This window comes from Aulonocara stuartgranti, assembly GCF_965226115.1.
Source record: "Aulonocara stuartgranti genome assembly, chromosome: 19".
In the NCBI taxonomy this organism is placed as follows: domain Eukaryota; kingdom Metazoa; phylum Chordata; class Actinopteri; order Cichliformes; family Cichlidae; genus Aulonocara; species Aulonocara stuartgranti.
The window spans coordinates 4,573,843-4,591,690 of record NC_138955.1 but is presented as its reverse complement, the minus strand read 5'-3'; the positions used below and the strand labels follow the sequence as shown (position 1 = coordinate 4,591,690).

The window sequence follows — 17,848 nt, the reverse complement described above, 5'->3', positions numbered from 1 at the left end:
GTCCAGCATATTTGCTATTTTCCCAGTATTAGCATACACATTGGCATCTGTTGCCTAGTAGGGCAGGCTGAGTCATATGATTACAGTTCAGCTGGTGGAGGCCAGCTATAGCTTCAGTGTTGTATGTGTCTCTTTTCTCTGTCTCGCTCTCCTCATTTCACACCCGTTTGGGCTTTCACATATATGCAAGCCTCCCTTTCGCTTGCTTTATAAAGCCAAGGTGTATCAGAGCAAAGCATCTTCTGTTGTAGCCACGTACCATCGTTCTGAAGCAATGTCACATGCTATGCTTCAAAGTGCCACAACGATCTGTTAATAAGAAGACCCTGTACTTGATACTTTTTGTTTGTTTTTCACTACACAAGGCCTTTTCGCTGAAAAAATAACAGTTAATGCATTAGCCAACGCTCAGTTAATGCAGGGGTTTTTTTTTTGTTGTTGTTATTTATTTTAAAAGAACCCTGCATGCAAGCAATCTTGCAAAATATATTTTCCCAAATAAACTGGTGGAAGAAAAAACCCATTGTGCTATTATAAGTCACTGTTGCATGTGACAGCCGATTATGTATTCTATCATGCTGTGTGAATTTCCTGGAGTTTGGCTCCCCCATGTGGTGGATTACTTAAGTTGCCTGGCTACCAACAAAACAAAGCTGGATTTTACCAACATGTAACTCTACAGTTCTTAAATCTAGAACTGTGTTGGTAACTCCTAAAAACCATCTCCTTAGTAGAACACTTGCATAACTTCCACACAAAATGGTTCTGCTGGAAAATAAGCATCCTTTGTGCCACTTGATTGGAGAAGTACATAATTATGTAACTGAATGTGTGACTTTGCTATGTACAGTCTCACTATGTGACAAAATCATGATGTCCTTAGATTTTTATTTTTTTGTGGGAGTAAGAACATTTTACTAAAGGCTTTCTGTCTTTATGTACTGCAGTATAGAACTTATTTTAATGATATAAAATGGCATCTCCACTGTTTGATATCCTTTTTTTCCCTCTGAGTAAAAAAAAAAAAAAAAAAAAAAAAAAAAAAAGAAAAGAAGTGAAGTGAAGGACTTGCCCAATTATGAAAATATAGATTGTAAAACTGGAATAAAACCGATCATTCTTAACATGTTGAGGAAAAAAAAAAGATAATTTTAAAGCACTTGGTGACATCCACTGGTGAACATGTGTTACTGCAGAAATCGTGCTCATAGTTTGGGACACTTGGGAAACAGTATATGCACAGTTGCTCAAAAAAATATCGGTAACTTATATGACACATACTGAAGAGAAAATCAGCAATAAAACTTTCAGAAATGACCTTGAAAGCTGTTAACGCTACTTGAATTGCAGGATTAATAGATTAAATGCATGGCTGCTTGTATGTTTAAAAGAGTGCTGCATTTATTTAAATAATGTTGTTGTTGTTGTTGTTGTTGTTGTTGTTGTTTTATTTAATGTCTCGCTGCTGTGTCCCTGCAGGTTGTGGGAATCTTTGCTGGCTTTGGCCTTCTCCTGCTGGTTGCCTCTCCCTTCCTCCTCCTGGCCACTCCCATCGTACTCTGCTGCAAGTGCAAGTGCAGCAAAGGCGATGATGACCCATTGCCAACCTAAAAAACACCATCTGAGTTGGCACAGGGAGCCGCTTCAAGGATGGGCCTATCTATTTTTGTCCTTTTTCACCCCTTTTACATTTTTTTTCCCCATCCCACCAGCTTTGAAAGCTTTCTTCTTTTTTGGGCTCAACCTGCACCAGCCCAAGCCGCTTGGGGATCCATTGCTCTGCATGAGGGAGGCATGGCAAAAAAGCGACCCTACATGTTTATCTCAAGGGAGAGAGGTGCAGGGGTCAAAGGTTAGTGGACATGAGACTCGTTGAGGGACTACTGTGTCCAAATGTATGAGAAGTTGCCAGACTGGGGACATGGAGGATGACTGCACCACTTCAGCTGCCCCCCCCCCCCCCTCTCCTCTCCTGAGGTGTGGGTTAATTTGTTGTTGCACTTTGGTGGGTAATTGCAAGTGAAGGAGGGGGGAAAAAAAATCAACATTAAGAAACGATTTTTTTTTCTTTATTATTATTCTTGTATGGACCATGTCATGCAGGAGCCACCTTAGAAAGAACTCTTACTTCATCGCTCTGTTTTGTCGGTTTGTTATGCGCAACAAAAGCTTTTCCCTCACCACCACACTCGATGTAGCTCTACAGATTCAGTCAGTAGCATAATAGAGTTACACCACAGATGTTTGGTGTTCACTCGATTTGCGCACAGAACATGATTTCTTTGTCATGTCTGCGACTGAGGTAGAGATGGGAGGCTAGCGTCACTCTCAGCTCAGTGTATAGCACGTCCTCTTGATGATGTCAATGTTTTATAATCCTGCGCTTTTAATAGAACTGTGCTCAAAGTAGTGTCTATGTGTTGTACTTTACAGTGTTTTTCCAACTGTTAGGCAAACATATTAAAGGGGACTGCCTCTCAACTACATTAAAAGGAAAAAAAAAACAGTTTTTCCTGTGATAAAATGATAATCGCGTCTTGTTTTGGTTAACTATCACCTTACTTTCTTTTACTGTCTTTGCATTCTACATTAAATTCACAAATGTCACAAATTGAGCGGCACTCCCCTTTAGCATTAAATTAAACTCTATCAAAGGACCTCGTATCCACGTGCTGTGGAGTTGTTTTAATTTAATTCACTAAAAGAGATGTCACTCCTGTATTTCTCAGTCCCTAGGCGGCAGTCTAGCCAAATAGAAATGAATGGCCTTAAATTAAAAGTAGTGAAAATCAGGCAAGCCCCCCATGCACTAAAAGAACAAGTCAGATCCAAATGATCCCAGGGAAAGCATGTTTTAAGGACTAGTCAGTGAAGCCCTTTATATCCAGACGATTCTATGATGTCATTCATATGCCACTCTGTTAATAGCCATACTGTTAAAAAAAGAAAAACAAAAAAACCGAGGATATCTCTCTCTACATATAATATAAACAATTGTTCTCAAATGGTGTTCTTTGTGATCTAGGCCCTGTATTTTCTGAGCCTCTTTAAGCAGGAGAGCGATCAATCCAGCTATGGTTGTGAATGATCTCAAGATCAACTCAGATCTCCCACTTTTTGAGTCTTAACAAATACCCGCTGGCTCAAACTGCAAACTTGCATATGTTAGTGGTCCGAGTGTCTGTTTTGTTTTGTTGGTAGTTAGACCTCCAACAAAAAGCAGCTATTCCTTGCAGGAATGTCAGAAAAGCCTATAGAATAAATTTAAAAAGCATGTTAACTCTTTGGGCACATGAATATCAAGCTGCTCTATACTATATCACTTTATCTATGCAAGTTTGTGCATTACCGTAATGATAAGGTTATTGATTGGCCATGATTAATTGTATGGAAGTATTGTGTAATGAGAGCTGCAGAATGTCAGCATATCGTCGCTTTAATTTAATCAGGGAATCATCTGGAAAATATCCATTTTATGATCATTATATACAGTGCATTGGGTTTTTTTGTCCTTAGGCTAGTTTTAAGGTTTCCAGAGAAGAAATTTGTCTTCTCTGGAAACCTGAAGTTGCAGTCTTCAGAAAGAAGTTGCAGTCTTTCTGAAGACTGCAACTTCTTTGCAGTCTTCAGAAAAATGAAATGACCTTTTTACAAAAACAATCTTACCTGGTTATAATCACGGTACGCCAACTGTCAGTTCGGAGGTTTTTCAGACCAGGACATAATAAAAGAAAATATTTGGTCCTCTGGGTCCAGTGGAGGAATATTGGCATGCTTATTTTTCAGTGTTGCTTTAATTTATTTAGGTTTTTGTGCAATTATCTATGCACAGCTCTCTTAGTGTCTCATCACGGTATTTCAGTTGGGTTGATGTCTGGATTTTGACTGTGTCATTGCAACACCTTGATTTGCCGTCCCACCCCACCCTTTTTTCCCCCTCTTTTCAGCCATTCTGTTGTAGATTTGCTGGTGTGTTTTGGATAATTGTCCTGGTCAGCTATGGACAGGTGTTCTCACATTTAACTCTAGAATACTTTGGCTTACAGATGAGTGCATGGTCAACTCAAAGATTGCAAGTTGTCCTGTGGCTCGAAATCAAGCCCCAATCATCACCCCTCTATCACCGTGCTTGATAGTTGGTCTGAGGGGTCTGTGTTGACTTGGTGAAAACCAAACACAGCATAAGTGGCATTAGGCTTTATAGCCTAACGTCTCCACTTTGGTCTCATCTATGTTGTTCCAGAAGCCTTGCAAGTTGTTCAGATTCAGCTTTGCAAACCTAAGGAGTCCTTTATAGAGAGAAGAGACGTTGTCCTGGTAACACTTCCAAACAAGCCATACTTGTTTGTTTTTCTCTTTTTTCTAATTGTACTGTCATCTTTAACATTTAATATCCTAACTGAGGCCTGGAGAGTCTTGAGATGTAGTTAATGGGTTTTTGCAGTTAGCACTGTTCCCTCACAGCGGTTGCCTAACAGCAAGAAGGTGCTGAGTTCGACTCCACCATCTAGCCTTAACCATCTCCCTTTCTCCAGGGAGTTTGCATGTTCTTCCTGTGTCTGCGTGGGTTCTCTCAGAGTACTCCAGCTTCCTCCCACAGTCCAAAGACCTGCAGTTAGAGGAGTTAGGTTAACTGGTGAGTCTAAATTGCCCATAGGTGTTAATGTGAGTAGTGGTTGTCTGTCTCTCTGCGTTAGCCCTACGACAGACTGACGACCTATCCAGTGTGTACCCCGCCTCTCACCCTATGATAGCTGGGATATTCTCCAGCCCCCCACAACCCCAGTAAGGATAGAAGAGAGTAGAAGAGAATGATTGGATGGATGTGAAAAATCTTTCACTGTAAAATAGTTTGGAGAAGGCCTTCCACGATTGATGGGCAGCAGCGGTCGCTCTTTAAGATCATTGCCGAGGTCTTCCCTCATTAAAAGCCACCTGAGTGCTCCAGACCAGCAAACTGACGCCTGCTTTTATAGAGCTGGTCACACTAGCACATGATCAGTTAAACAAGTGCATTTGATTAGCAGCATCTGGCTGCTATTGTCCCCTCTTATTTCCTATGGAAGCAGTAAGTCTGCACTGAAGTTTTTCACCCACGGTTTCTGCATTTTATCTCAGTTTTTGTTAAATAAATATTGAAGCAGTGTGACACATCATGTTTTGTTAATCATCTGAGGTGGTATTTACCCAATTTAAGACCTTCTAAAGACCAACTGATTTTCTTTTATTATGTCCCAACACGTAAAGCCTGCAATTGAAAGAGATTGTGCTTTTTTTTGTTTGTTTGTTTGTTTGTTTGTTTGTTTCTTTACCAAAACTGTAAGTCAGTTTAGGAAAAAAGTAGAAACCTTTCAGTTTAAAATGGAGACATTTAATTTATACTCTCATAGCACCTGCATGTCTTCGGAGTGTGGCAGGAAACCAGAGCACCTGAAGAAAAACCACACAGGCGCAGAAGGAAAAACATGTGAACTCCACACAGAAAAGACCAGAGTTGAACATCAGGTTCGAGCTTTGAGGCGACAGTGCTAACCACTGTGCCAACCTGTCATAGCCATTCCAGTGTTTTAATAAGCCATTCGGTTTCTCGCTTCCCTTCTGGTGCAATTCATCAGTGTTCATGTAGCATTTCATTAAAAGTGTGGCTAGAGTTGCCAATAAAGGGGTTAACAAGAGTAGCTAATACTGTATAAGCTAAACAGTAGCTGATCACCTGCACCTCCCACCAGTTTTCACCTGTTTTTAACTCTTATATAAAATTTTAGAAAAAACATTGTTATTATTAGTAGCCTTCAGGTTTGAATGCGTTACCTGTAGCTTGGGTTGCTTTCATTGGCCTTGCCTTCTGTAGGAGCATGATCATTTGACACTGAATTCGGTTAAATTTACTACCTTTCAAAGCAACATTTCTTCGCTGCAAATCATTTAAATTGCTGAAACTCTCATTGTTTTAATGACAATCGTGCCAAGCAGATTTCCCAGAAGGCAAAAGGAAGCTGAGCTGTGTGTGCATTTTGATCACGTCTTTGTAATGTATTAACAGTTTTTACAGGGTTGAAATGATTGCTTCTTTATGTAAGCGCTGCACTGTATAATATGGATTTTATCGTTTTACTTCTTGCTATGATCTGTGACGTGCGTGATATGGTGCCTGCTGTGTTTTACTGGAAGAGTTTAGCAGCTAAAATGAACTCTATGGAAAAGTCGATGCAGATGATCACAAATGTTTGTTTGGTTTGTTAAATTTGTTTTTTAGGGGTTTTAACAGTTTGAGGAACAGCAGGAGGGGGCTGATACCACTAGTAAACATTTAAGTCCAAAAACTAAAAGTCCATCAAATTCTTGAAAGGCACAAAGTAACAAATCATGGACACTTTGTTTCTTTTCTTTTTCAAACTCAACATTCTTCTTTACCAATGTCTGCTGGCATTAATAAACAGGTAGATACTGTATTATGCAACAAACATAAGGGCAGCATAATTACTTGTTTTTTCAGGGCTCGACATAAAGGCCTACAGAGTACAACCACTTCACGCAGATGATTCATCAGCACAGGTGCTGGAGAATAGGATGACCTGAGTAAGGGCTTGCTTGTCATTACTTGGGGCCCTGAATGGAAAGAGTATTTTACAAAGGCTCAAAATCAACTTTGTAACTATCAGATCAAGTTTGGTTACGAGCAGCAGTCTATATTTTATAACTTGTTGTGTCAAGAGATGAAGCTGCATGAGTTTTCTTTGACTTCTACATGGTAAATATAATATTGTAGCCTCTAAAGAGCTTTCATATGGTGGCACTGATAAAGTCGTCATCCTGTTTTGGGTTTTTTTTTTTTTTTTCTTCTTCTTCTTCTTTCGTTTAGAAAATGCACTTTGATGTTCAGCCATAAAATATGTTGGTCAGCCTTCCTATATTTAGTAGATGGCCTTCATGTGTCTGTTACTTTTTTCTTTTTTTATGTTTTGTACACTTGTTACATCAGTTTGTGTATTTGTATTATCCGTTTATATAGAGGGATTTTTCGCCCCTTTATTGGTCGTATATTAATTATAATGAGTTACAATTATCGGTCACTCCCGTAGGTGGGTTATTTTCAAAGAAACTGCTTTGCATACACAGGACTATGAGAAAACAATGTCTCTAGTTCACTGAGTAATTAAAGGTTAAATGATAACAAAGCTATGACCATTGTAAAATTGCATTAAATCCATTCTGTACAACTTTAGAATTGGCATCTTAATATATCTACAGTTCCACTAACACTGTGACACCAGGTATTAAAGGTTGTTGTTTTCGTGATTGTGTCCTCTTCTTTCACTGATGCCAGTGGTTCTCAAACTGGAGCTGCTTACAAATAGGTGAAAAATGTAACCTAGAGACGTCTTTTACAGTTGTGATTAATTTCAGTTCATATTTAAGTGTGGCATGCAGGGGAAATGAATCTCTATGGAAGCCCATTTCCGCCACTTAAAAAAAAAAAAAGGATCCATAACTTGAAATTTTGAGTTATTTTCTCGAAATTTTGAGTTAATAAGTTGAAATTTCGAGTTAGCAGTGCCGATCAGTAATCTACGTGAATGCCGTCATTTCCTTGTTACCCGGAAGCTGAAGCCCTCAGGTACAAATGCTACAGCTAAGCTACCGGCATTACATCCAGTCATGAATGCACAGATTGCAGAGTATTTTCAGCGTGACTTCAAAAATGATGAAATCCTTGTGTTATTAGCTGAATCACATGGCATTACTATCAGCAAACGTACTCGCGAAATCGCCAATTTGTTGCGATCCGTTTTTGAGTGCGCGTTACTCTGCGCCATATGCTTCCGGGTAACAAGAAAGTGACCTCATTACTGATTGGCAGAGCTAACTCAAAATTTCAAGTTATTAATTTGAGAAAAGTTTCTTGTAATTTCACGTTATGTTTAGAAATTTCGAGTTATGGATACTTGTTTTTTGTTTTTGGTTTTTTTAGTGGCAGAAACAGGCTTCCATAAATCTCTTAACATGTCTCAAAGACGCCTTTTGGCTCATGCAATTGTCAAATAGCTCCCTCTAGTGTTCCAAATGTGTAATTTTCTATTAAGAGATACCTGAAGCCCAAAGTGACTTAAAGAGAGAAGAGAGTAACAGATCTGACAAAAAGCTAATTTTGTCACCTTTCACAGGTTTATTTTATTTTCTTTAATTTATTCTAACCCTCCTGTCTGGTTCATTTAATAACTTGTATAAAAAAATGACTTTGAATCATATAGACAATAATATTTCGATTAGTCCTTATTTAACTTGCACCAAGCATCTTTCCTTCTTATTCACTGCGGCTCTTTCTGTTCCACTGCATCTCTTTGTGTTCATCAAAGATGTATCGGCCTTTTGTTAAGGTCTGCCAAAGAACAGGTTGTTCTCTCCTTCTCTCTTCCTTTGTTTCTATTTCCTGCCAGATGCTGGATCGGGAGCATTAACAAGACAACCCTGAAAATGAAAGTGCAAACGCTCGGTGATATATCATCCCTCACCAGCTGTTCTCTGTTTGGAAGTCGCTCCACCAATCACTAGGCAGGACCACAGGAAGTTGCCATCTGTGGGCACCATGGTGACAAGGTTTGTGGATGGGCGCTGAAGCTGATGTGTTATCTGGAGCAAATGAAGTATGATGCAGGGAGAGAGTGCCAGGAGGTGCGGGGATGGACGGAGAGACAGAGATGAGTGTATCACCTGCGAGACAAAGAGCTGAACCTCAGAGAAACTGGAAACCGAGAGCCAAGCCCCGGCACTGAAAGAGGGGCTGGATGGGAAGAGAAGAGACGAGGCCTTTGCACCTGCTCTGTTACAGAACACAAGATTCTGCTATCACACGTGTGTTGGCTGCCAGCCCATCAGGCTGGTCTGTTCTGGCTTTACCTTCCAACACTCTGCTGCCAAGTCGTCATCCTGCTCCCCATCAACACCCCCCTCATCTGCTGCTCTGTACTTACAATATCAACAATGCTCTTAAGCTTTAAGCTTTCAAAATTGAGAAGTGAGAATTGAAAGTCTTAAAATAGTCAGAAGCCTTTTATTTACTTTTTAATTTAAACTGAATATACAATGCATGTGAACCTAGTGTGTCTAATGCATGAAATACAAATTGAACTATCTTAACGGTGCTTTGCATGATCTGTCTGCTCGACCTGTTAGTAGTTGAATATTCAGAGCAGGGACTCAAAATCTTCTGGACTTCGATTCCCAGTCACTGAAGCAACAGTTCAAGTCTTTAAACCACTAACACTTCAGCAGATTTTACCTTATCAAACAGCTTTATTTTTGCATGATTTATGTCATGACCTCATGTAGAGCTATTGACAAATTGGGAACCACTCATGTGAGAGCAGAAAAGACAGATTTAAAGACCGCAGTAAAACATACACACTGAATTAGAGAGTACTTAAAAATGCCTGTCTGATTTTGGTCAATGTGTTTATGTAGATATTCACTTCTCTCAGTCTCAAAAGGTTTCAGTTAAATGTTTGCAGCTATAAATGTTTTCTTTAGATTTTCTTTGAGTGACCAGAAATCAGTAGAAACATCCATATGAGCCATCCAGTCCATAAGGTGCGCCAGTGGGACGTAATCGATAGTGCTGAAAGCAATATTCACCATTCACTCGAAATTAACCATAAATCCATTTGCCAGAAGAGGGAACTAGAGTGCTATGAAAAACATCCCATTGTGTTTGTAAGTAGTGGCACACAGTGGCTTTAAATATATCAAATATTAAGTGATGTGTTCAGTGCAGAATGGTTAAGATGTTTTTCTTTTTCCACCTATTTTTCGATCCTGCAACACATTTTTTCAAATTAGCTGGGGATAAATAAACCACACATTCATTCTGTTCACCTATTTGTTTGCACATGTGTCACTTAGGAAACACTGGTAGGTGCAGAATACAACAATATAACCGTTCAGTATTTTCTGTCCCACTGAGCTTTCACACCCATTCTGACTTTCCTTTCTTTCACTCTCACGTGTCACTCTGATGGAGACTTCCACTAAGGAAAGAATGCCGTAAACACACATTGACATTATGAGCTAAGAGCTCCCTGCTAGCTCCCAGTGGAGGTTAAGGTTTAATATTAGGCATGTGTATTTGCTCATACTTGCACAGAGGGCTCTAATTGTGACCAGGGGCCATTGTACATCAGCTGGTGATTGACATACGGTGACAGGGTTCCGCCTCTGATCTATTTTATCCCAGCGTGGAGCTGTACTGCTCATTGTCCCTCAAGGCTGTGACACCTATTAGCTCTCATTAGATTCCTGTGGTTCAGCAAGATGGGCTCAAAAAAAGAATGGATAGTCTTAAAATAATTTTTTTAAGTGGATGTCGCAAAATATCAATGCTGAAAGTTGGATAAGAAGACTGATACTGCTGAACATCTTACCGACCAACATGTTTTTCTTAGCCTGCAGAAAACTACAAGGTTTTGGCATAGAAGAAACTTCAGGACATCACAGTTATGTGCAAAAAATAGTCTGTAGTTTCTTTTTAAAAACTTGTTCCTCTCACAGGGTTCACTTGCTTCTCTCCTCTGGACAGATCCAGGACAGCTGTTTTCCCTAGCTTCCATTCTTTATGCTAAGCTAAGCTGCTGACTGTAGTTTCACATTTATTCCAACTGCATAGCTGTTTTTTAGATTAGTTAAACACTCAGATGAGTATTCCCATTCAAATTGGACAAGAAAGTGAATAAAAGTACTGGAATTCATTCAAACACAGCAGAGTTTGGTGAAGAAAAATCACTTTTATGTGAAGTTAAAATAAGAATATGTATTTTCCTGGACTAATCCATGATGAAAAAAAATGTGTATTCCGCATTTTTGTTGATTTCATGTGTCATCGGCATCCTCTCCCTTTGCACCGAGTTTTGTTTGAGTTAGCCTCCTGCGATTGCACCTCATTGCCTCATCGCCTAAACCCATTTCTTTCTCTAAACTATTCCTGTTTTTTCCAACTCCACTTGCCTCCTGTCTCATTCCCCAACATCCCTCCTTTCTCTCGATTTTTATCTGCGAGAAGTTTGCCTTGGGGCATTCACCTGAGCCTCCTCACCTGGCCTCTGAAAAGCCTGCCGGGACAGCAGGCCTGCCTGGTGAGGATAACAGTTGCCGGTTGCCGGAAGAAATCTTAACAAATTCTGTTTTCTGTCAAGATGACGCACTGGTGAGGATCTTACGGAGTCGGGTTTGCCATGAACGCAAAGGCAAATACAAACGCACTCAAGTTAATGAGGATATTGCCAGGTGGAAAATGAACTGCAGGGAAATCAATCATGGAAGGATGCTCCAGTTCAGTTTATATTTGGTTTAGGAAGAAAATTATCTGAAGCTCACAAATTGATTTTTTTTATAATACCCAAGGCTAGAGTGGGGGAAAAAATATTTTCCTTTGCGAGTTTAAGAGGAAGTTTGTAAAACGGAGCTGGATCGATTTCCATCCCGCTGCTCTTTATGAAATGTCAGTCATGTGTCTTTTAGTCACTGGCAGTTGATGTGCGTTTGATTAGTGGGACTGGAATCATCAGCTATCAGGAATGACGTACTCTACCGAGCCCCTACTGCTCCGACCACCACCACAGCTTCCAGCCATGCACCTGTTCCCTCAGCCTGCTCCATCTCTCACTCACTCAGACGCACACGTCTGTGCCTGTGGTTCCAACTTGGCTTTTTCTCATTAAAGACTCAGTGAAGTGACAGGTTTTGACAGTGAAGGCTTCCACATCGAGCCTGCCATAGTGACAGATATCCGACAGCTTGACGATAACTGGTGCTTTATTGCAGAAACACAGGTGTCCCTCACGTCTGACGACAATAGGCAGCTCTGAGTGATGGGCAGGTTTGATGAAAAGTTACAGAGCCGGAACACGAGCAGAGCGTGCGCACTGGGATGAAAACAAGCTGGAGATGGTGAACTTCTGTGGTCACTTTTAAACTCGCTTAGTAGTAATGATCAGATTAAATGGTTTGATGTTGACTAGATGTAAATTTCCAGTATTACTATTCTGGATGCAAGCACATTAATGAGCATACCCAACCCTTCTTTAGCACCTACTCCTTTGCCGCCTCCTCCTCCTCAGCCTGTAAATCAGCTCCTTAGCGCTGCTTCTAATACTGCTTGAGTGTGCAATCTTTTTAGCATGCCCCGGTGTTCACTCCTCTCACGTGCCCTCTGTCAACAGTAAACTTTCTGAAAAGCGAGCTTAACAGGCCGTGAAAGGGCGGCACAGATGGCTACATCCTAGGTGGTAATTATCAACCACTTCCTCCCAACAAGAAAAAAAAAAGAAGAAGAGAAAAAAAATGTAGAAGAAACAAGCGAAGGTGTTGCAGACAGGTCAACTGATGCCGCTGACACATTTGTAGGCTCTCTGGCAGAGAGCTCAAAGACATGTACAGGAAAGGGCCTTCTGGAGCCCAGACAGCGCGTTGACAGTGTCAGAGGTCAAGCATAGCCATAAGAGGATGATTTTTGGCTTCAGTGCACATCAGCCTGAAGGAGATCTATATTAAAACACAACTCCAGTTGGCCAGAAAAACTGCAGTTTTTCTCAATATCATCCAGCATGCATTGTTTTTTGTTTTTTTTTAACTTAAGTTGAGAAGTTTTAGAAGTTCTTTAATTGCACTCTAATAGGTTAGTGATGAGGTGCAATGTACAGGAGACAGGCAATAAGAGCCAATTAGTCCAAAAGTGTTTCAGTCTTCACTAGCTATAGGTAATAGCAGCATTTATATGCACACTAAACAAACAAGGGGATGTTTTTCTTTAAAGAGATTAAGCATTTATTTAGTTGTAGATCTATTAAAATTGAAGGTGACAGCTAATTTAAAATCCTCTTTAATTTGGGGGAAATTTAATACACTACAAGGTGATAGGCGAGGCTCCCCCTACCTCCGTACAAGCCGCACGCCACATGCAAAAATATGTAAATGCCGCTCGTATTAGAATCTTTGTCTGGTTGTCATTCTCACATGGGGCACATCAAAGCCATATGACCTGATTTTGCACCTGCTGTTTAATTAAATTTACAAGACAGACACAGTCTCCACTCCCGGTGATATACAAATCTGGCTTTATTACCCCGGCACTGTAATTTACAAGGCAATTTACTGCTGGGCTGTAATGGTGCCTGCCAAAGTGTTCCCTCTGAAAAGATACACAAACATGCACAACAACAAGTTATCCCATTTCCTTGCCTGAAGATGGGACCAAGAATGCCAAGACCACTCTGTAAAATGTAACCACAGGACGAACGTGCGTGTTGTCGAGGGCCACAAGGCATGTACTGCGCAACACATTTCAACGCTCCCCTCGCCGAGGAGTCCAATACTAAATTACTAAACTTCATTTTAGGGTTATGGATTTGTTTATTTTAGGGGAAAAAATCTGGATGAGTGTCCTAAGTGTCAGTAAGACAAAAAGGTAAGTGATAAATTTGCTAAAAAGCTGCACTAAACAAAAAAAGAAGTAACATTGTGTCTTCGGTGTCAAGACTTGCCAATCAGCACCAGCAAACACAAAGATCAGGATTTGAGGAGGAGGGTAATGAACTTAGACCACATTAGAGGGCCAACCTGTTTTATAGCAGCTTCACACGGCTGCAATCACAGTTGGGGTGAGCAGTGTCCCATCGCAGAGAGCGGACAACTGCACCATTTTCAGAGAGTGTCTTAATGAAGGCATTTATTTGGCATTTAGTTATAAACACAAAACCTAGAACCTAAACCTTGCTTTTAAGCTCTACTCACCTGGAAAATAACAGCAAAAAGTGAGTGTAAGTAATTCCAGTATGTGAACAGTCTGGGTGGAGGGAATTCCTAGTATACACAAATGTCAGAGATGTACAGATGAAGCCTGCAGGTTGGTGGGTTGGGTAAGTTTGATGCTTAGGAAGACCTACTTGCAAGTAGCAAAAGATTGCATGAAGCAAAGTAAAAATAAGTTTAATTTGATCCTTTTTTTTTTTCTATAAACTGCATATAGTGTATTTATGTCCATAATTGTTTTGGACAGTGACACATTTTAAAATTTTGCCCTAATCCACAGCCACTGTGGATTTTAAATCAAACAATCTGCAGGGTTTCAGCTTTAATTTAAAGGGTTTAATGAAAGAAAGAAATCAACTTTTTAGGTATTACAGTCATTGTTATACGTAGTCTCCCATTTTCTAGGCTAAAAGTAATAACTGACTTAAAAGGATATTCATGGACAAATGAGCCCCGTCCCCTTTTTCTTCCATGACTAAGCAGAAAAAATATTTTGTGTTGATTTCAAGGTCTGAACTCATCTTTGGGAGCTTTTCACTTGGACTCTTAATATGAGGTCCAAAGATATTAAAAATGTAAATAAATCTATCAGAGAACAAAAACACTTCAGGAGCAGGCAAAGAATGTGATTAAGTATTAAAAAGACTCAATGCACCGACCAGCTCATTAACACTAAAAGACCATAAAGATTTCAAAATTCTTCCTGTGGTGATGAAAAACAACTTCACAACATCTAACCAAAGTCAAGGACACTTTCAAGGATGTTGGCACATCATTGTCAAAGTCCATAATCAAGAGATGCCTTGAATGGAAATACAGGGTTTACAACAAGGGTGTCCAACTCCAGGCCTCAAGGGAGGGTGTCCTGCAGGTTTTAGATGTGTTTGATCCAACACAGTTGATTTAAATGGCTAAATTACCTCCTCAACATGTCTTGAAGTTGGCCTGGTAATGAACTAATCATTTGATTCAGGTGTGTTAACCCAGGGTGATATCTAAAACCTCCAGGACACCGGCCCTTGAGACCTGGAGTTGGATACTCTTGGTTTACAACAAGGTGCAAGCCACTAGTTACACTCAAGAATATGAAACCCCATTACACTTTGACACAAAGTATCTAAAAACAAAAAGGCTTGCCCATTTCTAGAATAATAAATTATTTGGATGATGAAAGCAAGATCAACTTGTGTCATAATGATGAGAATTGAAAAGAATGGAGAAGGAATGAAACAGCTTATGATCTCAAGCTCATCTTTCAAGCATGGTGGCAGCATTGTTATGGCATGGGCATGCATGGCCGTCAGTCTGTTAGAGGACCACTGGTGTTTATTGATGATGTGACTGCTGATAAAAGTAGAAGGATGAATTATGAAGTGTACTGGGCTAATGCTGTGAAACTGATCAGACAGCATTTCACAGTGCAGATGGAAAATAACCCAAAGTATACTGCAACAGCAACCCAAGAGTTTCTCAAGGCAAAGATATGGGATGTTCTTGAACAGGACATATTTAAAAAGGAAAAATCTGAACCCATGATACTGAGTTCTCTTTTATGCATTGTGCAGGCATGGTTTGGGCCCATTTGTTCTCTGAGAGTTATTCCGAGTGAATAAATGATAAAACGGTCTGAGAAGGCCTTGGTTTGACGATTATACAAAAAGACGATACTGTGGCCTTCAACGTTTTCAAGATCACAACCCAGAACTTGAATATTTCAGATGTTCAAATGCGGAAACATATTTTAGAAGAATGGTGGTCCATCCCTTTAAAACAACTCAAAAGACTTGCAGAAAGCGTGATATTGAAAGTTTTCTGGCAGAACATAGTGACCCAATACCTTAAGACAATTTTTGGCTTTTGTCAGGGCTTTTTTTATTTTTATTTTTTTACATGGAGTAAGCTTGTATCGTGCATTATTAACATAAAGTATGAAGGGAATATAGCATCTATCATTTTCTAAGTAACGGCTGACTGTAGCAATTGTTCTGCCGTTTGGCAAAAAAGCAGCAGTAACCATGGCAGGGAATCTAAGATCTAGGGAATTGGGATGGATTAACTAAAAACATGAATCTGAGCTGCAGGAGCTTAAAAAAGAAGATAGCAGCTTGATACATTTAACTAATTATGACATAAAGCCTTCACATATTTACCTGAATTGAGGTGCAAATCAGCAAAACTTTGCACCCTTAGAGATAACTTCTAATGAGATTTTTCAGCAGCCTATCAACAAGGACAATATATTTTCTAGACTCTAATCCTTTGTGAATCAAGAAGTCACACCTATATACATTTTTATTTATGTCCTCATGGCTCGCTGTCACAATACTTTTTTTTTTTTTTTTTTTTTTTTTTTTGGCCTGTCCCGTTTGGCTCTTTTGCCCTCAGAATTGTTGTCTAAAGGCAAAGAAAGATGCCCAACGGATTTACTTTACCAAACTGACCATCCCAGCCTTGCCGTAATGGTCCATTTGATTCACCTTTTATTGTTTATTTTATTTTCACTTACTGAATACGGGACAGACTTGACTGGGGGAAAGAAGGGGAGAAAGAAAGAGGGAAAGAGAAACAGCTGAGAAGAGGGACGGGGGAGAAGGGCAAAAGACAAAAACCAACAGAACGGGCAGAGAAAAAAAAATGCATATATCAATCACCTGGATCACCTGCTGAGAAAGAAAAAAGAAAACAAGCAGAAGAGAACAAGAGTAATAGAATAAACAACATCACAATGATATATGGGAATATGACAGTAAATACTAAATGTTAAACATTATTGTGCAGCACATAAGATCAACAGAACACAGTGTGCTTTGAGGTAGGAGCCAAAAAGGGTGTAGTTTGTGGGTGTGATCACCCGTGTGTACACCTGTGAGCATGGACGCGCTTGTTTTTTGTTTTTTTAAAAGGTTCCTTCATGTAATGATCTGCTAGAGGGTGTGGGGGGGCCACAGCCCCGTCCTCCAGGGCATGAAGCAGGTGTGGAGGAGATCAAAACTCCAGACATCCAGAGGCCCCCAGAACACAAGAGACCAAGGAAGACCAACAGAGGGGCAGCCGCGCCACTGTCCCAGAAAGAGCTGAGGAGAGTCCCAGATGAGGGCTCACTCAGCAGCCGCGGAGCAGAAGCCAGGGGGAGTTGCAGTGACGCGCCCGTGAGCTCCGCCGGCAGCCAGTTGCGCCTGAGTGACCGAGCCCCAGGCCGAGAGGCCGGGGGCACCCCACCTCCGAAGTGGCCCGAGCGAGCCCCAGGCTCCAGGCCCCGATAAGCGGCCGCCAAGGAGTGAGCCGGTGTGTACCTGGACGCCCATCCCCGGACACAAAGAACCACCAACGCACCGATGTCTGAGGGGGTCCGCCACTGGCAGGGGAAGTGGTGGTAGGGGGAGATAGGCCTCCAAACCTTGGAGGGCCTGAGATGTCCCCAGAGAGGTGGCGCCTGACACCCAATCTGACATATAGACACAGACAGGCACACACAGATACAAACATCCATTCCCACCCTCATGCTCTCATATGCACTTACTCCACACTCAACCAACGTGGAGACAGACATAAAGAGACGTTGTACACACGATCACACTCCCCAAGCGTACTCTACAAACCGGGTCTAGGTGCCCCCGCCCCTGGAGGGGGGAACTGCACCCAGACCCAGGTGGTGTTTCCCTTTTCCCTGCGGTGGGGGGAGGCAGACCGCCCCGACTCCGCAGCAGCAGGAAGGCTCCACACTCCAGACCGCAGTCGGACGGCCAACTCCTCCTCCTAGCCCCCCTGCTCCAGCAGGTCGCAGAGAACGGGGGTGAGAGAAGACTCCAAACCTCCCTCCACCCGCTCATTGTAATGTTGATGCATGTGTGTTCTAAGGTGCATTTAAAACCCAGGAGGGCATGGAGCTACCTGCCAGAGAGCAGCAGGTAAGCGCATGGTCCCTCCTGCTAGCCCTCAATGTCTACGTGTATTTAAAATTGAGAGGTGGGCAACGATGCCAGGGGTGGGGTGTACACCCTGATGGTACTTTGGACTCCGTGTATCGTGCCCACCCCCAAGATCCTAT

The 17,848-nt window shown here is 41.2% G+C and overlaps 1 protein-coding gene across 3 annotated transcripts in view; it reads left to right on the top strand.

Moving 5' to 3' along the window:
• Window positions 1-7,299, top strand: part of rnf144aa (ring finger protein 144aa) — a 36,109-nt gene extending 28,810 nt beyond the window's left edge. For all 3 annotated transcript variants that reach the window (XM_082515276.1, XM_082515275.1, XM_082515274.1), the window contains one exon: window positions 1,480-7,299. In XM_082515276.1, coding sequence (XP_082371402.1) covers window positions 1,480-1,611 — 132 coding nt within the window. In that variant the 3' untranslated portion in view covers window positions 1,612-7,299. The remainder of the gene's footprint in view (window positions 1-1,479) is intronic.
• The last annotated feature ends 10,549 nt before the right edge of the window (window positions 7,300-17,848 follow it).